The sequence below is a fragment of the Eubalaena glacialis genome, chromosome 7, assembly GCF_028564815.1.
Source record: "Eubalaena glacialis isolate mEubGla1 chromosome 7, mEubGla1.1.hap2.+ XY, whole genome shotgun sequence".
NCBI classification, from domain to species: Eukaryota; Metazoa; Chordata; class Mammalia; order Artiodactyla; family Balaenidae; genus Eubalaena; species Eubalaena glacialis.
The window spans coordinates 69,339,899-69,363,108 of record NC_083722.1 but is presented as its reverse complement, the minus strand read 5'-3'; the positions used below and the strand labels follow the sequence as shown (position 1 = coordinate 69,363,108).

The window sequence follows — 23,210 nt, the reverse complement described above, 5'->3', positions numbered from 1 at the left end:
TATGCCTACTTGGGCCTCTGAGGAGAACAGCGCACGCCAGGCCCACACAGAGCTGGATACAGATTGCTCCCTTGCGTCACAAAGTGGCTCTCTCTCCGCCAGCATTATATGCACGCAACGGTTTTTAAGTGCTTCTGCCGCACCACAGGGTCACCGGCCACAGCGAGAAAGATTCCCTGAGGAAAACTCCACCAGGCCTCGGCCAAACGGGAAGAGGCGGTACATCCGCCTGGTCCAAGCCACTGCCGGAAATGACGTACGAGTGTCAACATGCAAGATGGCGGCCCATCACCGGCAGAACACGGCAGGGCGGAGGAAAGTGCAGGTAGGGGACCCCGGCTCCTCGACCTCCCGGGCGTGGCTGGCATCCCCGGGCCCACCTCCAGCGAGCAGATACCTCGGGCCGCGGTCGGCCGGGGTAGCGGCTTGGGGCGAGCGGGACGGGGCGCGGCCGGCGGCTAGGGGTGGGGCTGCGGCTCTAACGGCTTGAGGAAGGGGCGGGGGGCGGCAGACTGGACCCGCCGGGGCCCCGTCCCGGGACCCTTGGGCGCGCGGTTGGGAGCCTGGTGTTGCCGGTCGTCCACTGTTTCGTAGCCTTGGGCTTGCGTGGTCGGGCTGGGCTCGTTCCCCGCCCATCTGCCTCCCTTCCCTTGCCTGTCTCCCAAGCGCTGTGCCCAGCGGCGTCGGAGCGGAGGCCTGCGGGAGCTTCCCCGCGGGGCGGGCAGCGGAGTGAGTGGGCCCGTGCGGGGGCGTGGCGGGGCTGCGGCGGGGCTGCGGCGGGGCTGCGGAGCCCTGCCGGGTTTTTGAGCAGGGGTCTTGCATGTGGGAGCCCCCTGCCTCCTTTTATGCGGGAGCTTCCCCCCACCCCCAAGGTGGAAATGACGTGGGAGTATGCTGGTGTTAGTGGGGGAATTATAATTTTCATTGTTTTGGAATTTAATTTCGTCTTCACCATTTCTTCAGAGTGCATCCTTGAATCTTTCTTTCTGTTTCTCTAATGTATTATTCAAGGGTAAAGAGTTACCTAGCCCGCCCGTGTGTGCTTTATGCCTTCGTGAATCCAGTTTTGTTTTGGGTACGTTTAAGCGTTATTGCTATTATTTTCAACGATCTAAGGAGTAAAAGCCCTATTACAGGTGTTTACCTGCAGGTATGTTGTATGTAGTGGTGACAGTACGGTGCACTTATTAAACATTTACTGAGCACTTAGTTTAGGCCCCAAAATGTGCAAAGAATTGAGAGAGTACAGGAATAAGTAACACCCAAGCTTTCTTTATAAAACACAGCATTATATGTAGTTCTACAGGTTGAAATCAGTGAGTGTTTAATAGGTAGTCCGGACAAGGGGTTCCTTCATTGAGGAAATGGCTGTAGGCCATAAAGTCTTCTGGCCAGTTCACTTCTTTGTTTTATTGATCTCATTGATCAGTACAGTGTCCTAGGCACTTACTAGATGTTTGTTGAATTGAGTGACATTAATAAGAATCTAAAATAGCATACCTTGTTGGTGATTTTTAAGTGCATCAGTGATGGGATTTAAGTAACCCCAGCATCCAAGTCAGGTGGTGAGAATGTCTCTTCCTGACTAAAATGTAACTCAAAATTGTAACTTGATTGTATTCTAGACACTAGAGTGGTAGGTACATTCCTTAGGATAGTAAGGAGAGTTAATCAAGTGTCTTAGTTTCTTGCATTTAGACTTAAAAGGCAATATAAAAGTACTGAATGGGGAAAATGTAAATTAGCTGCAGCATGTGTGGAAAAACTGAGTGTTTTAATAAGCTGAATATGAGCCATTGTATGCAGAATGAAAAAGATGATCATTTCACTCTTCACTGATCAGAGTACAAAACTAGAGTTTGGGGATCAGCACTTAGTACCTTGTTCTTAATAGGTATAGCAATCAGATTGGTGAAGTGACTTGAAGCTATTTCCTAGGAATAGCATTCAGAAGAACCATCTAAGATCAGTCTGCTGAAGAGAAGATTCAATGAGTCTTGTTAGCTGCTTTCAGAATTTGTCTTTAAGGTGTAGAACCAATATGAGAAGCCACAGAGATTGATTTTATCTCAACACAAGGGAGAACTTTTGTTTATGGAAGTGTTTTTTAAACTAGTGCATGTTCATTGCAAAAAAAAAAAAACCCCACAAACAAAAGTGTAAATGATAATTGTCTTCCACTCTTCAAAGAAAACTGCTTTGAAGACTGTGAGATATAATCCTAGCTAAGTGTTTTTCACTGAGAGCCCTATTGACATCTTGGGCTGGATAATTCTTAATTGTGGGAGGACTGTTGTTTTCCATCATCCTGCCTTCCCACTAGACACTGGCACCTTCCCAGTTGTGACAATGACAATTGACTCTAGACATTTTCAAATGTCCCCTGGAGGTCACAGTTGTTGCTGGTTGAAAACTAATGTTCTATACTTTTTCGTGTGTGTGTGTACCCGACTTAGGTGATTTTTTTACTCGAAGTGGAGTCATGGTATTCACTGTTTCGTGTCTTCCTGTTTGTCAGATTTTTAAATACACATTTCCTTTGACCCAGCAATTCCTTGTCTAAAAAATTGTTTTACAGAAGTACATATGCATATATCTTTCTCTTGTTATGCAAGGGTGTTTATTATAGGAATGTTGTCATTGTGAAAAACAAAAATCTAAATGTTTATCAGTAGTCAATTGGCAGATAAGTTAGGTACATTCATATAGTAGATTAGTTTGCAATTAAAAGATAAACTAGATTTATATTATTAAAAAGGAAACGTGTCCAGAAGTCAAAATAGGAAATCAACATAGCATGGTCCCATTTCCACAAAGGAAATAAGGCATTTTCAAAGTCTGGAAGGATGTCAACAGTGATTATCTCTGGAGTATTACATTATGTGATTATTGGTAAGGTGGGAAACAGAATATCTTTTACTTTAAAATATATGAATCTTTATATTTTTTAACTTTTTACAACGTTCTTTGCTCTTATAAATTAAAAAAAAATCTTTCCATTTTGGAAAAAATATAAATGGCTACAGAAATTTATTTTGCCTCTTGGCTGTCTGTTTCTTGTACCAAGAGGCAGTAGCCCTGAGCTCCGTTATCAAATAGTAGGCCAGAAAGAACCGTTGAGACTTATAATATTGATAAATAACCAGTGGAGAAGGGTCCAAGCATACTACTTATTAATTATAGACATAATGAAGAATGAGCACATGTCCTACCGTCTTCAACTTCTAAGGAGACTGGAGGTGAGTATGAGGAGGAGGGGTGGATTTGTGATTGTCCGAAGCATGATCAGACAAATGTGTGAATTTAGATAGATGATGCAGCTCTCTCCTGGTAATCAGGATATCAAAGCAAGTTTTTTCAGTCCCTGGAAATCCCCTTAATGTTATGATTTTCCAACAGCCTGGGTCTGTTGGTTGGCTGTCTGTCTCCATCCTTCCTACAGCTGTGGCCTCTTTTCCTTACTTGCTTCAGAACTCTTGGAATGAGGTTGGACAAAAGTCACTAGTGTTCCTGGTTTAGGAGCAATAACCATGCCCTAGTACTCAATGTTGTTTCAAGAGTGTAAATACTTGGTCTTTCATAACAAGATGATTCTTTTGGTTGGAAATGACCCCAAATCCAACATAACCAGGTTCACACAATAAACATATGTATTGGCTCATATAAATGATAACTCAAGAGGTGGTGCTAGCTTCATGCAAATCTTGAACCAGCAGATTCACTGTGACTCTGTACCCTGAGGAGTGATGTAAAGTCACCTTTACTATTGGGCTGCCTCCAGGTTGTCCTCTCCTATTCCCAAACTCCTAGATCTAGGTCTTCCCTCTTGGTGGCATGGTGGCTGCACCTGTTCTAGATCTCAAATCCTTTCCCCATACTATCCATGGTAACAGTCTCTTAAATAGTCCCTACACAATTTCTTCTGGCATTTGCTTGCCTTGAGGAAGATATTGGGGAGCAGTGGGGAATATAGAGGCAACCAACAAATGTCTATTCTACCAGTACTAATCCCCTTTCCCTGCCAAATATTTAGTTATTCTAGACCTAGTCAGAGCTCAGTGTGGTCTTTACTCCTCATTCTGAGCCCCAATTCTGGGTTGTTTAATCTTCAAGACTTTCTTAAGGTAGCAGTAGGATGATGCCAAATCCTGGTTTCTCAAGGAAAGACCCTTATAAATTAGCCATATGTCCAAGGTGAGTTACTTTTTATATAGGATGGGTAATAAAAAATTCGGTGCCAATATGATATCCAGTAGAACAGGGGTCAGTAAACTTTTTCTCTAAAGGGCCAGGTGTTAATATTTTAGGCTTTGCAGGCCATTTTCCTGTTTCGTAACCACTCAACTCTGCCGTTATAACGTGGAACCAGCAATAGGACAATACCCAAATGAATAGGTGTGGCTGTGTTCCATTAAAACTTTGTTTACAAAACAGACTTTGGCCTGGATTTGGCCCTTGGGTGGTTTTTTACTAACCTCTGTAAAAGTTTTTTACTAACCCCTGACTAAGAGAAGTCAGGCTAGAAAGTGTCCTATTTTTATTTGCAAGACTGCTTTTTAGAATACTTTTTAAAATCAGCACTCTCGAAACATAGGTACAAGCAGAAAGTCATGGTCCACGAGATTGAACAGGAAAAACACATGTAAGAATTATTCATATTTGGCCAATTTTTCTTGGCCAAATTTAGCCTGATGTAACCTGAGAGCTAGAAGTAGCCTTACAGAAAAGAGCTGTGTGGTTCCCTTTATAAGGTGTTACAGAACAGGCAAAAGTAATCTATGGTGAAAAGGGTCAGTTCTAAATTGTCTGGGGGTGGGGTGTAGAGGTTGGGAAGAGGATGAGGGAACTTTCTAAGGTGGTGATGTATATATCTTGGTAGAGTTTTGTATTACACAGGTGTATTAATTTGTCAGATGTATCTATGTATACTTAAGATGTGTACATTTCACTGAATGTAAATCTTAACCTTTGAAAAAGGAGCCATAAATAAATAATGAACTCTGGTCAATGATATACATGAAGTACTTAGGAGGAAATATTATTAATGATGCGCAACTTAATTTGAAAGCCATTGAAAAATGATATGGATCAAATGGATGGGTATGTTCAAATGGATAGAAAATGTTCATTGTAGAATATATCCATATGGATATATGGATGTTGCTGTGTAATTCTTCCAACGTTTATATGTTCTCTAAATTTTTCATGATACGATGTTGGGGGAAAAATAACCTTTAAATGTCAAAAAATGATTAATGATAAGCAGCAGAGGAGGGAAAGTGAAATTTTTTTTGAGGTGGTCAGAGAAAGCCTTGCTCAGAAGCTGACTTTTGAGTAAGAATCTAAGAGAAATGAGATTGCTACTTGGGGGAAGAGCATTCCAGTGAGAATATCAAACACAAAGGTCCTGAGGTGGGAATGTACCTGGCCTATTTGTGGAATAATAAAGTTGCCATTGTGGTTGCCATGGAGTGAGTGAGGGGAAGGGAGTAGGAGCTGAAATCAGAGAGGTAACTGCAGGCCAAATCATGTAGAGCAGTACAGGCCATAGTAGGGCTTTGGCTCTTACTCCTGAGTGAGGTAGGAAGCATTTGGTGGATTTTGTGCAGAAGAAATGTGTTTTCTCAGGATCACCTGACTGCAGGTGAGCAAGGGCAGAGCAGAGAGACCAGTAGCTATTTAAGAAATCCAGGTGCTATGTGATAGTGGCTCCACCCAAGGTGGTGAAAATTGGTTGAATTCTGGATGACAGAACTTGCTGACAGGATGTGAGATGAGAGAAGTTGAAGTAAGGCTGGCACTAAGGTTTTGGGCCTGAGCAACTGGCAGAACGGAGTTGCCATTAACGTCATCAATGAGGAAGACAGGAAAAGCTCATTTGGAGAGGACTGTCAGGAGCTCGGTTTGGGACATGCCGTGATTAAGATGTCTATTAGACATCCAAGTGGAAATGAGTTAATGCATACCTCGGGGAAGCCTAGGGGAATAGCCCAGAGTGTCCTCTTTGTGAGCCTGAAATGCTTTTAAGTCTCCTTTCTTTTCTTAAAAATACTGTGATCTTGTACTCATTCTGTAATATATCCATATTTGTTTTCATACAAAAAATTGTTACTGTGGTAGGCAGAATGCCCGCCCCCCCGCCCACTGCCAAATGTCCATGCCCTAATCCCTGGAATTTATGCATATGTTATGGTTATGTGATAAAAGGGATTTTGCAGATATAATTAACGTTACAGACCTTAAAATAGGAGAATTTTCCTGGATTATCCCAGTGGGCCCAATCTAATCATGTGAGCCCTTAAAAAGCAGAGAACTTTCTCCGCTGGAGGACAAAGTCAGAAAAATGTGAGACATGAGGGGGGCCCTCCTGTTGCAGGAGAAGGCACATAGAAAGCATGAGGATTTCAGGCAGCCTCCAGGAGCAAGGATGAAGCCCTGGCTGAAAGCCAGCAAGGAAACAGGGCCCTCGGGCTTACAACTACAGGGAGCTGAATTCAGCCACCAACCTGAATGAGCTTGGGAGCAGGCTCTCCTAGCATAACCTAACTGGATATTGCTGCTGGGGGAATACCCTGTCATTTTTCTCCCTGTCAGAGTCCCTTTAATTGTCTCTTCCAAATGCATACTTCCTACTGAAGGTCTGGCTTCTGGCTTCCCATCCCTTGCAGAGTCCTTATAGTACCTTCTCTTCCTCCCCCCCCCCTTTTTTTTTTAAAGCAAATCAAGGCAGAAATGAGTCCTCATCTTCTCTGCCTTTGCCTGTACTCTTGACTTTGCCTAAATGAAGTTTTTCCAGGACTTTGTTCACTCATTTATTGCTTCTGTGTCCAGCACCTTCTACTCTTCTTTTTACTTCCATCTCTTCTGCCTGCAAAGCTTGCCTATATCTTGAGAAAAAAAACTTCACTTACTGTCTTTCCCCCACTAGAGTGAAAGCTCCAGGAGGGCTTCTGTGCTCACTACTGTATCCTCAGCATTTAGAATAGAGCCTGGCAACTGGTGGATGCTTAATCAGTATTTGTTGAAAGACTTGAATCCTATTTTTCTTCTGTCTACAGCCAATTTTTGTTTCTTTAACAAGTTTTTAATGTGATATGTCTTGGAATATATCATCGTATGTAATTTATTCTTTAATGACTACATAGAATGGATGGACCATAATTGACCTAGCCATTTTCTTATTGAAGTTATTGTTCCTATTTTGTCCATCATACTAAAATTTACCAAAAAAATTAATAGAGTTATGAAATAATAAAGGAAGTCTTACAAAAGTAAGCAAAAAGACAGAGATAGATAGTATAGAATGCATAAAAGATGAAGGATCAGTTTGAAAGTTCCAACATCTGACTGATGAGAGTTTAAGAAGGAGCAAAGAAAACAGAGATAGTTATTAATGAATTGATGTAAGATTTCCCAGAGCTGAAAGTTTCTAGATTGAAAGGGCTTTCAAAGTGCACAGCAAAATTAATGATAAAATGACCAAAAATTATCATGATAAAGAACCCCCCCAAAAAATACCCCACCAAGTAAAAAGAGAAGATCCTAAAATCTTGGGCTGTATAGGTTGTGGTACAGGAGAGAATGAAAATGGGATCACCTTAAAGGTGAGTGAAACAGAATTGGCATTGAATTCAGTGGCAGCACTGGATACTAGAGAAAGTTAGAGTAGTGCTTTCAAAAGCTGAGTTTTTTTCTACATGGACTTCTTTATCCTGCCAAATCAAGTGTAAAGGTAATGACCTTTTCAGACATGCAACAGCTAAGTCACCTCCCGTGTACCTTCTTCTATGTTAGTTTCTTAAGGTCCTGGGGATGTACTTCTGCCAAACTGGGAAGTGAACAAGGAAAAGAGACATTGGAATTCAGGAAACAATGGCTCTAACCCAGAAAAGCAGTAAAGGGAAGCACCGAAGGTGACAACTGTGCCAGCAGACCGAGAGGGCAGCCAGCCCAGATTAGAGTGAGAATGTGGGGGATTCTAAGGGGGAAGCCTTGTGGGAAAGTGGGGGTTGGAGGTGGGTTCTTGCTGGACTATCTAATATGCTGCAGTAATTCAAGAAAATCGGAGTTAAAGTAGAGGGAGCCATTGAAGGAAAGAAGGAACTCTAGGGAAAATGAAGAGCTCTCTGAGGAAGGAAATGTATTCATAATATAGTACTTGGCTAGTCAGTAGATAGCAATTACAGTCCAACAGTGTAGCACTGATTATTTAATCAACCAAAAACAGTGATAGATCTATCGATATCAGAAGAGTAGAGGGAAGAATTACTGAGGGAAGTTTCAGAGCTACATCCTAACCTACCATAGCTTGAGTAAATAGGCGATGTCTAAAATGGATAAGGATAAGCACAATATTTCGAGAAATGCAGTAGCTATGTAATAGAAACAACCAAGAGTTGAAATTAATTACCTCTAAGGATTAAGACTGGGTATGGGGAGTCTTAACCAGACAGTAGGGAGATGGTTTTTCATTATTGTCTTTCAGTACTATTTGATTTTCTGAATACAGGCAAGAATTAGTTGGATAAGAATTAAATTATAAATTCAAAAAACTAAGTAATATATGCCTATTATAAAACATTCATACTGTATTAAAAAGGCATGAGTGAGTGACAGTCACCATAATTCCATCACTCAGGAATAACTACTGGTAGTTTTATACATGTATATCCTTCTAAATTTGTGTGTTTATTTTTAAATATATGTATATTTAATATTATGCAGCATTTTTACAGTAATGATTATTATACACTACTGTGTTAGACCATGCATACTTCACTTAAATATACCCTGGGTTTCTTCCCATATTAATCAGTCTAGAGTTACACCAACATTTTTAATGATTAAATAGTATTCTCTTTTATAGATGTATGTGCCAAAATTTACCCAACTAGGTAGGATACTTCTAGTTATTTGCTGTTTTTAATCACACATCTGTAATAGATGCCCTTAAAGAGGTTGGTCCAAACTTGTTTTGCTAAGAATTCCTTGCCACCTGGAATGAGGACTGACAATCATGTTGTTATTCTCTGACCCTTTCCCACTGGGCCAATCAGATCATCTCCCAGAATTTGAAAATCAAGATTCATATATGCTACCTCATCTTCGTTAAATAAGAAATGTACTGAGAAAAGCTGATAAGGAGACTTGAAGCCCCAGAGGAAGAGGCATTAAGAGAGACTGAAACTAACATTGAAGCCAGCTTGTTTCCTGATGGTTTTTCAGTATCTGATTCATGCAAAAAATATTTATGAGATGTCTTTTATATGCCAGATACTATAATAAGGATACTGTGGTGGGAGGAACAAGGCAGACAAGTTCCTTGCCCTCTTGCAGCTTTTATTCTAATGGAGAAGATATAGCAAAAAAGATAAATATGCAGTGTGGTAAGAACTGTAGAAGAAATGGAGTAGGGGAGGTGATAGGGGAAGGAGATCAGGGAAGGCCTTTTAGAGGAGATTACTTTTCTGCTAAGACCTGGAGGGTGAGGGTGAGGGTTAGTCAGCCAAAATGAAAGCTGGGAGAATAATATTCTTGTGGGGATTGGAGAGGTGAGGAATCTTCTTGGCACAGGGAAAAGTAAATCTGAAGGTCCTAGGATGGGAAAGAACTTGATGTGTTTGAGGAACAGGAAGGAGTTTAGTGCGACTGTCATCAAAGAGCATAGGGGAAGTTAGTTTGAGGTGAGTGTGAGTTTGCAGGGTAGAACCAAAGCATGTGAGGAATTTGGACTTGTAAGTGCAGTGAAAAGCTTCAGTAGAGAAGTGCCATGATTTTATTTTTAAAATGTCTCTTATGAGTCATGATTGAATTTCCTGCCCTTGAGCTCTGTTAGATATCCTTGTTAAATTCTCATCTTAAATTCTCCATTTTTAAAAAAATTTAAGCTTGTTTGAGTAGATTTCAGTTACAGTTACTTGCACCGAAAGGCCGGGTTAAAACAACATCCTTGTCTTTGTGTATACAACCCTGGCCTTTTTCTCATCTTTTATTATTTATGTGTTTGTTGGCCATTTTCTTTTCTTTTAAAAAAATTTCCTCTTCATGATCTCTGTTCCTTTTTCTGTTGGAGAGGTTGACTTTTTCTTATTGTTATCTAAGGAATCTTTGTATGTTGTCAAGAGTAAACTTTTGTCTTTTGTATTCATTTTTTCCCCAGTTAGGTGTTTGCCTTGTAACCTTGCTCATGTTATTTTTTTGACATTCAGAAGTTTGCTTTGTTTTAAATAACAGCTTTAATGAGATAAAATTCACATAAATTTACCTTTTTAAAGTATACAACTCAGTGATTCTTAATATATTCGCAAAGTGCATTGACCACCTAATTCCAGAACATCTTCATCACCCCCAAAAAGAAATCCTGTACACCATAGTAGTCATTCCCCATTCTCCTCTTCCCCAAGTCCCTGGAAACCATTAATCTACTGTCTGCGGATTTTTCAGTTGATGGACGTTTGAGTTGTTTCCATTTTTTGGCTATTGTGAATAATGCTGCTGTGAACATTTGTGTATGTGTAGAAAGTTTTGGCTTGTGTTTGGTCAGATCAGCATTGCCCTTTTCTTTTGCAAAGATTGTGGTCTTTCGTGTCACGTTACCAGAGCCTTCTCTATGTAGAGACTATGTAAATACTTGCAAGTATTTTCATGATTAGGTTATTAAATTTCAATCTTTAGTCCATATGAAAATTCATTTTGGTTTAAGATTTGGAGAGAGGATATTATTTTTTGCAATAGAATCACTAGATGTTCCTAGATAATTTATTAAATAATTTATCATGCCCTCATTGTTTCAAAATCTGTTTATATCAAAATAAAAAATGTATAATGGGAAAATATGTTTCTGAATTTTGTTTTATTTCATTGATCCTTTTATATATTCCTACTGTGGTTCTCCTTTGTAATTCTGGTAGCTTTATAATACCTTTTAAGATCTTTAAAGAATATCTTTTCATTTAAAAAAGTGACTGGGTAGTCCCTTCAAAACATTGTACTATTGGTATATATTTTGTCAACTTCTAGAAAGAAATCCAGTGAGACTCTGACCACAGTTGGGTTAAAATCACAAAGTTAGGAAAAAATTGTTTATTTTGAATCTTCCTGTACTACCTTCCTGTACTAATATGGTATGTCTCCTTTATTCAAGTTTTCTTTTATGTACCTTGTCCTGTTGATTATGTATCTCCTTTGCAAAATGAATTTCTAGATATTTATTTTTGTTGCTATTGTAAATAGGATCCCCCTCCCCCCATTATATCTTAACTGGTTATTTCATTAGAATAGAAAAGTTTTGCTTTTGGCTGCCAGCCAGCTTGTTGAGTTTTTCTTAATTGTAATTGCTTTTGGTTGATTCTCTTGAGTTTTCTCATGGAGCAGACAGAAGTTATCAACCATAACAGAGTAGGGAAAAGTTCTCTGAAAGAAAAGTTTAGTGTGTTATTGGAGGGCAAAACCTCATTTTACTTAGCAGGTCAGAGAAGGTCTTTTTGAGGAAGCATCATTTCAACAGAAACCTAAAGACTGCAGTAGGAGTTAGTCAGACAGAGTGGGAGGAAGAGCTTCTAGACAGAGGGGACCAGCACATGTGCCCGTCTGGAGGCACAGTGTGTGCAAGGAGTGGGAGCAGTGAGCAAGGATGAGGGGCAGGAGAGGCGCTTGAGGAGTCCAGATCCAATCCTGAGTCTAGTGGAGTAAGCAGCCAGAGGGGTTTTTGAACAGGGAGCGATATTCCTATTTACGTTTTTAAAAGATATTTCTATTTATGTTTTAAAGATTCATCCAGCTGCTTTGTGGAAATGGATTAAAGACAAACAAGGGTAGGAGAGAAAGTCCAGTTAGGAGATATTTGCAGTGGTTTAGCCTCAAACTTGCTTATCTTGGTCTAGGCTTTTATTAATGTCACTCTTCTCTCCTCAGCCCTTCAGTCTCTATAGAGTAAAATAAAGTTTTTATTGGATTGGGAAATAAGTTTTATATTAGAAAACATGGGATTTTGAATTTCAGATTGGCCACTAGAAGGCTACATTTTATTATCACATGGTTTGTAACTTCATAAACAGCCAATCTTGACATATTTGTCAGGTTTCCTATGTTATTCGAGATGAAGTGGAGAAGTACAACCGAAATGGGGTCAATGCCCTGCAGCTGGACCCAGCACTAAACAGACTTTTCACAGCAGGTCGAGACTCCATCATAAGAATATGGAGTGTCAATCAGCACAAGGTAAGTCAGGGATTGAGTTTATATTTTAAATCTATACTCAATAAGTTTTGGTCTGTCTAATACGGTGCCTTTCACAGTTTCAGATTTAATCTCTTTGAGCACTGAGTTATTTGGTACACTCTATAAATAAAGACACTGCAACCAGAATTCAGTAAGCTTCTGAGAAAAACACCCCAGGGGAGTTTCAGAAGTGTTTTAGCTAAGGCAGGGACTCTATAAACTAGGTTTGTGATAAGAGCCCTTTACTGCAAAGGAACAAAGAGATTTGTCTGGTAGGGAGCTTCTTTTCAACAATTTATTTTTCTGTTTTAAATATGTTCCCAAAAAGCTTTCTTGCATCCCTTTTCAGTGTTACTAAAAAAAGATTGAATATGCTTTTACATTTATAATTAACCTTGAACAAGTATTTGATCTCTTCATTTAAAAGTGATTAGGGTGCCCGCAAAACCCATAGGGCCTTATTATATAGTATAAAGTTGGTGTAAAAATATGAAAACAGGAGCAGGACTTAATGATATGTGAAGATAAATCCCCAGTCAAATGGAAAGGAGCTCTTTTTGTATTTTGTTTGAATGCCTGTATCATGAATGACATAGAAAGGAAGATTCAGGGAAGAAGAAGGAGCATTTCTTGAACTCCTAGCTGTGTACCAGACACTTAGCACTTTCATATCCAATATGGTTTTAATAATCCTTCAAGGCAGATATTAAGATCCATTTTCATAGATGGGAAAACAGACTCAGAGAAACCCATGGTTAAGTAGCTAGTTCATGACAGAGAGTTAGAACGCAATCTAGCCCTGAAACCCTGATGTTAGACCTTGTCATTTTAAAAGTCTGTGTCTTTTAGCAAGCTCTACAAGTCTGATGTTCCATCCGAAAAGGAACCACTACTTTGCACGGTTCCTGGATAGTTTCTTTAAATGGACTTTGGTCCAGTGGGCTTTGAATTCTTTAACCAGTGGAAACAGTGGTGGCCCAATGTTAAAAACATGGAAAGTAAGAAAACTATGGCTCTGAAATGCTTTTTGGAACTTATATTTGAATTGGAATGTCATTCTCCTGGAAATTTACAGTATTTCAAACAAATTAAGGAGAAAACAAGAACTAGCCTGGAAGAATTAGAAAGCTGCCTATCCTGCCCTCAGACATCTCTTTCTGGTCCTCATTTTTATGACAAGATTGAATAGCATCATTTCTCAACTAGACTTGTAGAGAGCTATTCTTTTTGCCCATGAATCATCTTGAACTTGCCTGTCTTAGGTGTAGGATATAGCCAAATACTCTTCTTTAAAAGGCCTCTCCTGGTGATTAAACCAAGTGAGAGGAATAGAAAAATCTTGAGTTACTGAATTGAAATGATGATCCTTTAGCCCTTGGCTTCCATTTCTTCTCTGAAGGACTGTAGATACTGTGACAAAATGTTTAGTTCACAGGTAAAAACAGCAGTAGGAAGCTAAGAGCAGAAGCGTGCATCCCCCTCTGCAGTCCGGCTACGCTTCTCACCACTCTCATCAGCTTCCTTTCTGTCCCTGCTGTCTGCTTTGAGCCTTCACCACTACTGAGTCAGATCCCCCCAGCCTGCAGATTTGTTCATGTCCTGTCCTTTCTAGTGAACCCCTTCCTATTGTACTCGTGTCACACACAGTGCCTAGCCCAGATCTTGTTGCCTTCACTAACTCAGGGCATAAAAATTAAGCATTTTTCCTGGAAACCTAGACTTTCATCAGTAATAAAACTGTCCTGAAACAAAACTTCTGTTTATATCTGTCATATGGAAGCATCAATTGTTTGATGAAATTCTACTCTGAATTCAGTTGTCAATTTTAAGACCTTAGAGCAGTGTGTCACATTAATTGAAGAATATAAACATATCTATAATTTGTGATATATTTTATCCTCTAATATAAACTAAAGACATTTTTATGATTTTTCTTTTAATTTCAGCAAGATCCATATATAGCATCTATGGAACACCATACCGATTGGGTAAATGACATTGTACTCTGTTGTAATGGGAAAACATGTAAGTATTTCTTTGAATTATAGGGCTGCTGGAAGATTTTAATTCAATTTGATATATTTTTCTTTTCTTTTATGTAAGCCTTTTTATTGAAGTATAACATACATACAGAAAAGCACACACACCTTGAGAGTACAACTCATTAAAATTTTACAAGGTGAACATCCATATCAAGAAACAGATTACCAGAAGCCCCCTTATGCCACCCTTTCAGTCACTACCCCTTGTCCCAAGGTAACTGCTCTCATGTCTTATAAGCACTATTGATTAGTTTGCCTGCATTGTCATTGTATATAAATAGACTCATACAACATGTATTCTTCTTTTAACCTTATTAATATCTCTTTTTGTTTTCATTATGGTAAGATCCATTTCTTGGTTTTGCAATCTGTGTTAGAGAAACTTTTCATAATCAAATTAGTTGTGCCTTCAACTGAAACATTAAAAAAAGTTTGTCTTTCCTATCTAAAAAAATATTTGAGACAAAATACAATAGGTTCTAGAAAGAACCTTCAGGTATATATGTATATGTGTATGTGTGTATGAATATTAAGATGTTTGAATTAATGTTAGGAATATTATAAATATTCAATATACATAAATATTCAGATATTTATGTATGAACATTTTGTATGTATGTGTGAAAGTTTGAGACAATGTTACATTGTTTTACGTTAATTCTTTAAAATGGTGTTAAGTCACATTACTAAAGGGTTTAATTCTTTGCCTCTTCTAGTAATATCTGCTTCTTCTGATACAACAGTAAAAGTATGGAATGCACATAAGGGATTTTGCATGTCAACATTAAGGACACATAAGGTAAAACAACTAACACAATTTTCAATGTCTTTAGTGTAATACTGAGATCTCAGTACTTCATGTGGCTCATTTGCTTATTGATCTACAGAGTAGATCAGAGTATGTGTATTTTGTTGCAGGATTATGTAAAAGCCTTAGCATATGCCAAGGATAAAGAACTGGTAGCATCGGCTGGGTTGGACCGACAAATATTCCTTTGGGATGTGAATACTCTAACAGCATTGACTGCCTCAAATAACACTGTCACAAGTAAGGTGTTTGAAAAAAATTTCTTTGAAAGTGATCCAAATTGACATAAATAAAGAATGGTGTATAAAACAAGTTTGATAAGTTTGCATCAAGACAGTGGTTCTACCTACAGCATTCTAGCCCCCAAGAGTATGATTAAACAACAAGGAACTAGTTCCTCACTGCAATATAAAAATGGTAACTTCTCCAGGTGTAACCTGGTTATTTTTGTACATGTGCGTGTGTTAGCTCCCTAGCTGAAGTGTAAGCTTCCACAGGGCAGAAGTGCCTGTCTTATTACTTTGTATATCCCAGCTGCGCCGGGCCCAAAGCCACACTCTAGGCAGATATTATTGATGGAGGTGGTGATTACCTGGCAAAAAGTAGGCAGCTTTTGACTTTTAAAAGTGTTACTATATACTAAGAGCCTTTGAGTTAATGGCCAACTTGGAAAATACCCAAAGGAAAGAAAGGTTTTTAGTGCCAATATTGTGGGACCCTTTCAGAGCAGCCCTAAAGAATCCAGCCAACTCTTCCTGAACAGAAGAGTTCAGGAAGGCTAACCTAGCATCTAGAGGCAATTCAGAGACATTCACAGCAGGTTAGTAGCATGGATGCCTCATCAACTAAGAGATCTCAATTACCCAGTCAGATCCAGACAGGTCTAGACTTGAAACTCAGCTCACACTTGGCCCAACCTATAAGAGTTCTCTAGGCCAGGTGTCAGTAGGAATTCTTGAGAGCACTTTTACGGCTAAGCCTGGCCTAGAAGGTCTGTGTTCAGGATATGGGCTGAACTATCTAGATTCCTACATAACAGGTCCAATTTGTCATGACTGTGGAATACTCATGTTGATATAACTAACAGTTCTAATATAATCTAGTGTGTGCCAAGAAGGGTAGGTTGGGAGACTGGTGTTTATAATTTCTTAAATATTATTTTGCCCTTTTTCTCAGAAAATATGTGAAGGTCTAAACACTATTCTTCCCTTGTTTTCCGTGATTTTTCACCTGTACACAATCTCAGGGATTCAGCAGCTGGTCCCTGCTGGGGGCTGTCATAATACATCATTTAGCTCTCTCTAGATGTAAGGCCTGCCTGAAAGAGACACTAACAAGAAGGAATGAAGCAAAAAAAGCAGGATTGTCCCAAGGTCAGAGACGAGGCTTAGTGGTTATAGATTCTGCAACAGATATGTCTTGCTTAGAGTTGTTTAGAGAGGATATCAAATAAGTTTTTTATAATTATGGAGATAATAAAAATAGCTAACATTTATTGAGCATTTAATACAAGCAGTTACTTTTCTAAATACTTTACATGTATTTACTCCTTTACTCACAGCATCTCGGTGTGTGTTTAAATTTATTCTTTGTTGTACGGTTGGAATCATACTGTATAGACAATTTTATGTACATACTTCAGTGGTATTGAGTTCTGAATCAAAGGGCATGAATATGATTCTTGCTACACATTGTCTAATTTCCTTCTAGAAGAGTTGTACCAAATTATCATTCCACAAGTAATGTATGAGGGTGCCATTTTAACTGTATTTTTTGAGAATTAAGTATTGCCTTGTTTTTTATCTATTTGGTAGGTGAAAATTGTATTTTTGTTTTGATTTGTGTTTTCTTATAAATAATGAGTTTAGCCATAGTTTTCATTTTTATTGGCACATGTGCATCTTTGAAAATACATTACTTACGCAGATAGTTTCTTAAATGGCAGTGCAATTCAATTTAGCAAATATTTATTGAGCACTTGTGTATGCTCAAATCCAGAAGAGATGTAAATTTTGTTAACAATATTATGATTTAGAATTATTTCCATTATAGGGATTTCTTTTCCTTAGAGTACTCATAAAGATAAGATTTTCTAAATCGAATAATTAAACTTGCAGTTTGTGCTAACTAGTCATTAAACAGCTGATGATTTTAACATATAGCTCCATTTATCCTTAATAGCTTCTTCTTTAAGTGGGAACAAAGATTCCATTTATAGCCTGGCAATGAATCAACTGGGAACAATCATTGTATCAGGGTCCACTGAGAAGGTAAGGGGAAACTTAAAGGGTATATTTTAACACTAGAAAATAAAGAAACCAAAATAATTTGATCTGTGTAATTACAAAATATATAGACAGCGGTTTTGCCTTGTGGATACTAAAATAAGCTTTTATTTGAACAAATAAGAGTATAACTGTATAATTACTGTCGTGTGTGGTAACAGGCGGAGGGTGGAGTGGGGGAAGCCTGTGCTTTTTTTGACATTAAAAAGACTTCCTCCTGCTTAAAAAAGTTGGGAGCCTTGGACACTGTCTATTGGCAGAAGTAGTACTTCCCTCTCAGAATTTAATAGTTGTCATTTGATTTATAGAAGTCATCTATTATTTAAATTTGATCATTTGTATGATAGTTTGTTAAAATTCACAGGTTTTAAGAGTATGGGATCCAAGAACATGTGCAAAACTAATGAAGCTTAAAGGGCACACGGATAATGTTAAAGCATTGCTGTTGAACAGAGATGGCACACAGGTATGCAGTTCACATGAACATTTACCTACTGACCTTGACAAAATTTCATACAGTAGAAGCTCCCCCACTTTGTATATTGTTGCATAGTTGGTTTGAACCAAAAGCCACACATATTAGAAACTGTGGTCTAATTTTTAAATCCTTAAAATACTCAGTTGCACATATAATAATCCACATTTCAAAATTTCTCTGTTTGCCTAACTTTTAAATAAAGGCCAGACGAAGGATTTCCTAAGAATAATTTTAATGCAAGTGAGTATATGCAGTTATGGTATGTATAGCTGAAATAATTTAAAATGTTCCCTTGTGTAAAGCAGAAGGAAGCTTTGGTATTGAATGCTTTCTGGCAGTGTAGTAAGTGGAAAATTTCCTCACAGTGGGTCTGTTTTCCAAGCAAATCTTGTCAGTTGACTATGTAGATACGGTCTATAGATTTAGTTACCTAACATAGTACTTAGAGTCAGCATTTCAAAGAAAAACATTTTGGTAATGTTTGAACATGTATTAATACTCTGTTGGCCACGTAATTTGTGAATTATATATCACAATTCTGTCCTGTAGCAGTAGAAAAATGATCTTTCATCAGTGTAGATAATAAAAAACAAAAACTGAGCACCATTTTATGTTATGACATACCTCTACCATGTACTGCTGCCATTTTTTGCATAGGGCAGGGATCATTGGAATTGATTGTGATTGGTTTAGAAGAGGGAGAGTATGAATGTGATGAGATGAGAAACACCATTGGTCTGTTACTCCTGTGGAATTACGTCATGGAAGTTGCCTCACACATGAATTAGAGAAGCCTTTGTCTCCAGAGGTGAAAGGAAGGTTTGAAAAACTAGCCAAAGGAAAGAAATCATTTTTTCAGAACCAGGCAGAGAAGCTTGAATATTACCATGGAGGTCTTTGGAGATGTGGAAGGATCTTGATATTAAAGTATTGTGTGGCCTTGAGGAGAGGAATGTACTGGTCCCTAGTTTGCTTATCTGCAAAGTGGGAGTCATAATATTTAGTTAGTGTAATTGGTGAGAAGAGTAGAAATAATGAGTATATTCTTGTCTGTAAGCCATGGCATTTTCTAGAGCTCTTGAGTTTCTTCATAGCAGCATTTTCATGTGAGTCTAAAAAGCCCAGTACAGGGGAATTCTCTGGCAGCCCAGTGGTTAGGACTCCATGCTTTTACTGCCGGGGCCCAGGTTCAATCCCTGGTCAGGGAACTAAGATCCCACAAGCCGTGAGGCGTGGCCAAAAAAAGCCCAGTACAGTTAGCTCCTCACTGTTGCAGTAGCTGCTAGGCTACACTTGAGATGGTTGTCCATGCCTAGTTCTGTTAGCTTTGTCCAGGATTGAACTAGATCATATGGTCTCCATGGGACTGGGCTTAACTAGAGGCTATAGACAAGATGGTTTCCAGAAATGGGCTGTGGGCCTGGCAGACTTTCGTAAATCTCCTCCTGTCTACTACACTCCATGCCTTGTTTCCTATATAGACAATTATGAATGTGTTTTTACCTAAGACTATTTAAGTAGCACATTTACTTACAAATGCACTTCACCTGTAGTCAGTTCCACTTACTGAAAGCAGAGAAGGTGATGTGGTACTACTTTAAAAGCTGCCTGTCAGCCTTAGAGTAAATAATTAAGCAGATGCCATTCCTCCTCTAGTTCCTCCTTCATCCATTTTCCTTATTGGCAACGAGAGACTAAATGTAGATTTAGCCACCAACAACACGGCATCCTTACATTAGGGAATTGATCAAGAAAACATCTGTAATAACTACTCAACTGAGAAAAGAGAGGAGGAAAAAAGAAACCTTTACATACTGATTCACAAACTCTTGCAACATGGAAGAAGTAACCATCGGTTACTGGACCAGAGTATATACTGCATCTTGCAGAGTTGCCCTGCAAGCTTCTAATGTAGGGGCTCTGCTGGCATTGTAAGTCAGGGACTTATGATAAGATGTATAATAGGCCAAAGAATCCCATCGATGTCAGCCTGTTGCCTCACTTCCTTCATTGTATTGATAGTAAGATACTTAGCAAATCTTACTATCTGAGGTCTGTCACCATGGCAGTTGTTCTGATTGTGCCAACATTCGTGGGCCAAGCCAGCTGACTTTTCAGTCCTTGTACTCGCTCAGGCAATTGCTTGAGGATCTGGGACAACCTGCCATCTTGCTCTGAGTCAGTCACATCCTTGTGTGTCACTCACAGGGTTTTCCTTGGTAATACAAGTCCTGCTGAAACTAGCTCATGGGTCGGGGGTATCTCTGAGCATTAGGTCACTCCCTGCCCCTGACTTGCTCACTGGGCTGCTCTCTATTGGCAATTACAATTGTGTGTAAGCGACCATTCCAGAAACGCTTTGTGTTGGTCAACAGCAGCCTGGCCCCAATACACTGGTACCTCTCATGTCCATTGGCAGAAGCACAGAGCACCTGATCAGGCTATAGAATCTGTTCCCCTAAGTCTGACTTAGCAGAACCATTTGGGGCATTCTGTCCTAATCCCAGAGGCCACCTCATAATGAAGGGGTCTTCATTTTTATCCCGTGGAAGGGTGGAGGCAGTGGGAAATGTTTTGATGACTCCTCTAGCTCTTATAGGATATCAGGCACTAGAATTCCTATAAAATGGCCACCTCCTTCAACTATACTACCAAATACTGCAAAGATGTTCGCCTGCATAGTACTTTAAAAGTGATTGCTGTCTATTTGGGAGCCTGCTTTTTAGCAGTCTTAGAATACTGACTAGCATCAAAGATTATTTTGTATTCTATGTCAGGGTTGATATAGAACTCTAATATACTCTTTGTTTCCTCATCTACTTTCACCTGTGCATTCTGGGTTTGGAACTTATCTCTTTACTGCTGTAAGTCACCCAGCCTGTGAGGACTTTCAACATATCATCTTTGCTTTCCTTTTCCTAAAGTTGTCAGACCTTATTCCTTGCAGATATATGGTCTAGAATCTGAGTGATCAAAGCTTTACTAACAGCTTTGCCACCACAGAGTAGCATCTCTTCCTGGAATGGAGAACTCCTCCCTGCCTTCTCCCCATCAGACTGCCACAGTGCTCCTACACACGTGATGAAGGTCTGCTTGCCACCTTACTCCTGACAGTTTCTTTATTGGTTAGTCTCTTGGTTCTCTTGTGAACTAGTTGGAATTGGAGACTAAAGCACTGATGCTCCTGACAGCTTATGGGGGAGTCTTTAGTGTGGTGTTTGTTTAATTAAACATGTCTGAAGGCCCCTTCAAGTCAGAGCAGGCCAGTAAATCCTTAATATTCCTGAAGGCCTCATCTGTTCAAACACTATCCAGGTCTCCAAGCCCACAACTATCTTCTCTTCTTTGAAGCTCTTTGCCTGCTTAATTTCATACAGTTCCTTTCCCAGCACCAGCAGTTCCTTTCCCCTCAGGGTGATTTTTTTCCCCAAAGAAATAAGTTTTTATCCCTTTCCTCAGGTCACCACAGTAACTAGTAGAGAACACCAGGCATCTGAATGTGAATGTGGGGTGGCTGATTCTGCCTGTTTCTGTCACACTCTCTGTGTGCTCAGCCCTGATTTGTGTACCTGCAACTTCTATGTAGTTGACACTCCTGAGCCTTTAGAAATTGTCAGAATTGCCAGTGTTAACTCTGAATGCTGAGGGTCTACATTTTGTATTAATGGATGTTGAACTTGAAGCTCATATGGGAAGTATCCAAGCTCACAGAGTGAGTGGCAAGCCTGGATTTTGCTTTTGGCTCCTGTCAGTAGAATCCAGGAGACCTGGCAGGCCATCAGGAATCCAGAGCCGTGAGGTGGGGGACAAAACAGAGGTGTGACCCAGGGCTCCAGAAGGCTTCCTTGCCTAGTGCAATGGTTGTCAAACTTGGCATACCAGAATGACCTGGAGAGCCTGTCAAAACAGGTTGCTGAGCCCCACCAGAGTTTCTGCCTCATTAGGTCTGGAATGGGAATGGGGAATTTACATGTTTAACATGTTCCCAAGGGATGGTGATGCAGCAAGTGGCCAGGTACACAGGACAGAGGAAGTTTTGCTCAGAGGGTTCCCCTGCTTGAGCCCATACTGTTGCCTTTGGTCGTTTCAGCCTGTGGTGTATGCTTGTCAGAAGTCTTTATCAGAGGCAGGAATACAGGTTGTTAGAGGTGTGTGTTTGACATTGTGGAGTCAGGAGCGAAGACAAGTGTAAAGCACAAGAAAGCAGGAACTTTTTGGCAGGTTTCTAACCTTAGCTTTCTTTGTTCTCAGTGCCTTTCCGGCAGTTCTGATGGGACAATTCGCCTTTGGTCCCTTGGCCAGCAGAGATGTATAGCAACGTACCGAGTGCATGATGAAGGTGTTTGGGCTCTACAGGTCAATGACACCTTCACACATGTGTACTCTGGAGGAAGGGACAGGAAGATTTATTGTACAGACCTAAGAAACCCTGACATTCGGGTGCTAATTTGTGAAGAAAAAGCACCAGTTCTCAAGGTATGTCATATGTTTTAGTTTTATGATTAAGATTGTTACATGTGCTAGCCAAATACAGCAAAATCAATATTAAAACACAAGTCAACTGTGAGGTTGTAAAAAGATACTTGTTCGTCACCCATAGAAGAAATGGCGACTTCATGGGTACGTCAGGGATGGATGGCTCTCGCACTGGCGAATCCTAGTGAGCTGGCCCCAAAGTGCTCCTGAGCTCTCCTGGCTTTCCTAACCTGTCCTTAGAGGAGGAATATGAGGAGTTCAGGTATCCGAGAGTGGACAGCAAAGCAGAAATTTGTCCACTGCCTCAAGAGGAGGATGTGGAAGAGTGCTCCTGAAGAAGACGGGAAGCTGGTTCATATTCCAAACCATCACTGCCTCAAGATAGTCCTGGGTGGTGGGTAAAAGGGTACTTGAGAAGCCATCCATATTGACACCTGCTAAAAGTGAAGCCTAGAAAATGGCCAGTCATCATTGACAAGATGTTCAGTCTCACCAATGTTCACAGAATTGCACATTAAGACAACAGTGAGGAAATTTCCAGGTTTAAAATGGAGGCATAAAGACAGCACTCCCCCCCCACCCCTTCTCAGAAATCATCTGAAAACAACAAGGAAAGCAGGAAACAGAATTGTAAATACCCATCATCTACGAAACTAAGTGACATCTGAAACCACAGTATAGGAGGAAGGACTGAAAAAGGGAATAGAGGTCAAATGAGACGCTTGAGAGGATGCCTATGGTCTAAGAGCTCATGTAATACTGGCCAATTACAGTTCTTTAAAACAGATGGCACAGCCTAATGGACAAAAGCAATAATCCTTTAGAGAAGCAAGAGAGTGGAGGCTAAAATACAGACATAGCATGTGTGCAGGAAGCACACTGATGGGGAGAGTCACGTGTGG

General features: G+C 39.8%; 1 protein-coding gene across 3 annotated transcripts in view; it reads left to right on the top strand.

Moving 5' to 3' along the window:
* Nucleotides 1-254: 254 nt before the first annotated feature.
* WDR48 (WD repeat domain 48) overlaps nucleotides 255-23,210 on the top strand; it is a 43,796-nt gene continuing 20,840 nt past the window's right edge. For 2 of the 3 annotated variants that reach the window (XM_061196606.1, XM_061196607.1), the window contains exons 1-8: nucleotides 255-325; nucleotides 12,079-12,219; nucleotides 14,166-14,244; nucleotides 14,978-15,060; nucleotides 15,180-15,309; nucleotides 17,251-17,339; nucleotides 17,719-17,820; nucleotides 22,084-22,308. In XM_061196606.1, the coding sequence (XP_061052589.1) occupies nucleotides 278-325; nucleotides 12,079-12,219; nucleotides 14,166-14,244; nucleotides 14,978-15,060; nucleotides 15,180-15,309; nucleotides 17,251-17,339; nucleotides 17,719-17,820; nucleotides 22,084-22,308 (897 nt within the window). In that variant the 5' untranslated portion in view covers nucleotides 255-277. Of the gene's footprint in view, nucleotides 326-12,078; nucleotides 12,220-14,165; nucleotides 14,245-14,977; nucleotides 15,061-15,179; nucleotides 15,310-16,425; nucleotides 16,443-17,250; nucleotides 17,340-17,718; nucleotides 17,821-22,083; nucleotides 22,309-23,210 lie in introns of those variants that run through there. The other variant, XM_061196608.1, reaches the window with a different exon arrangement.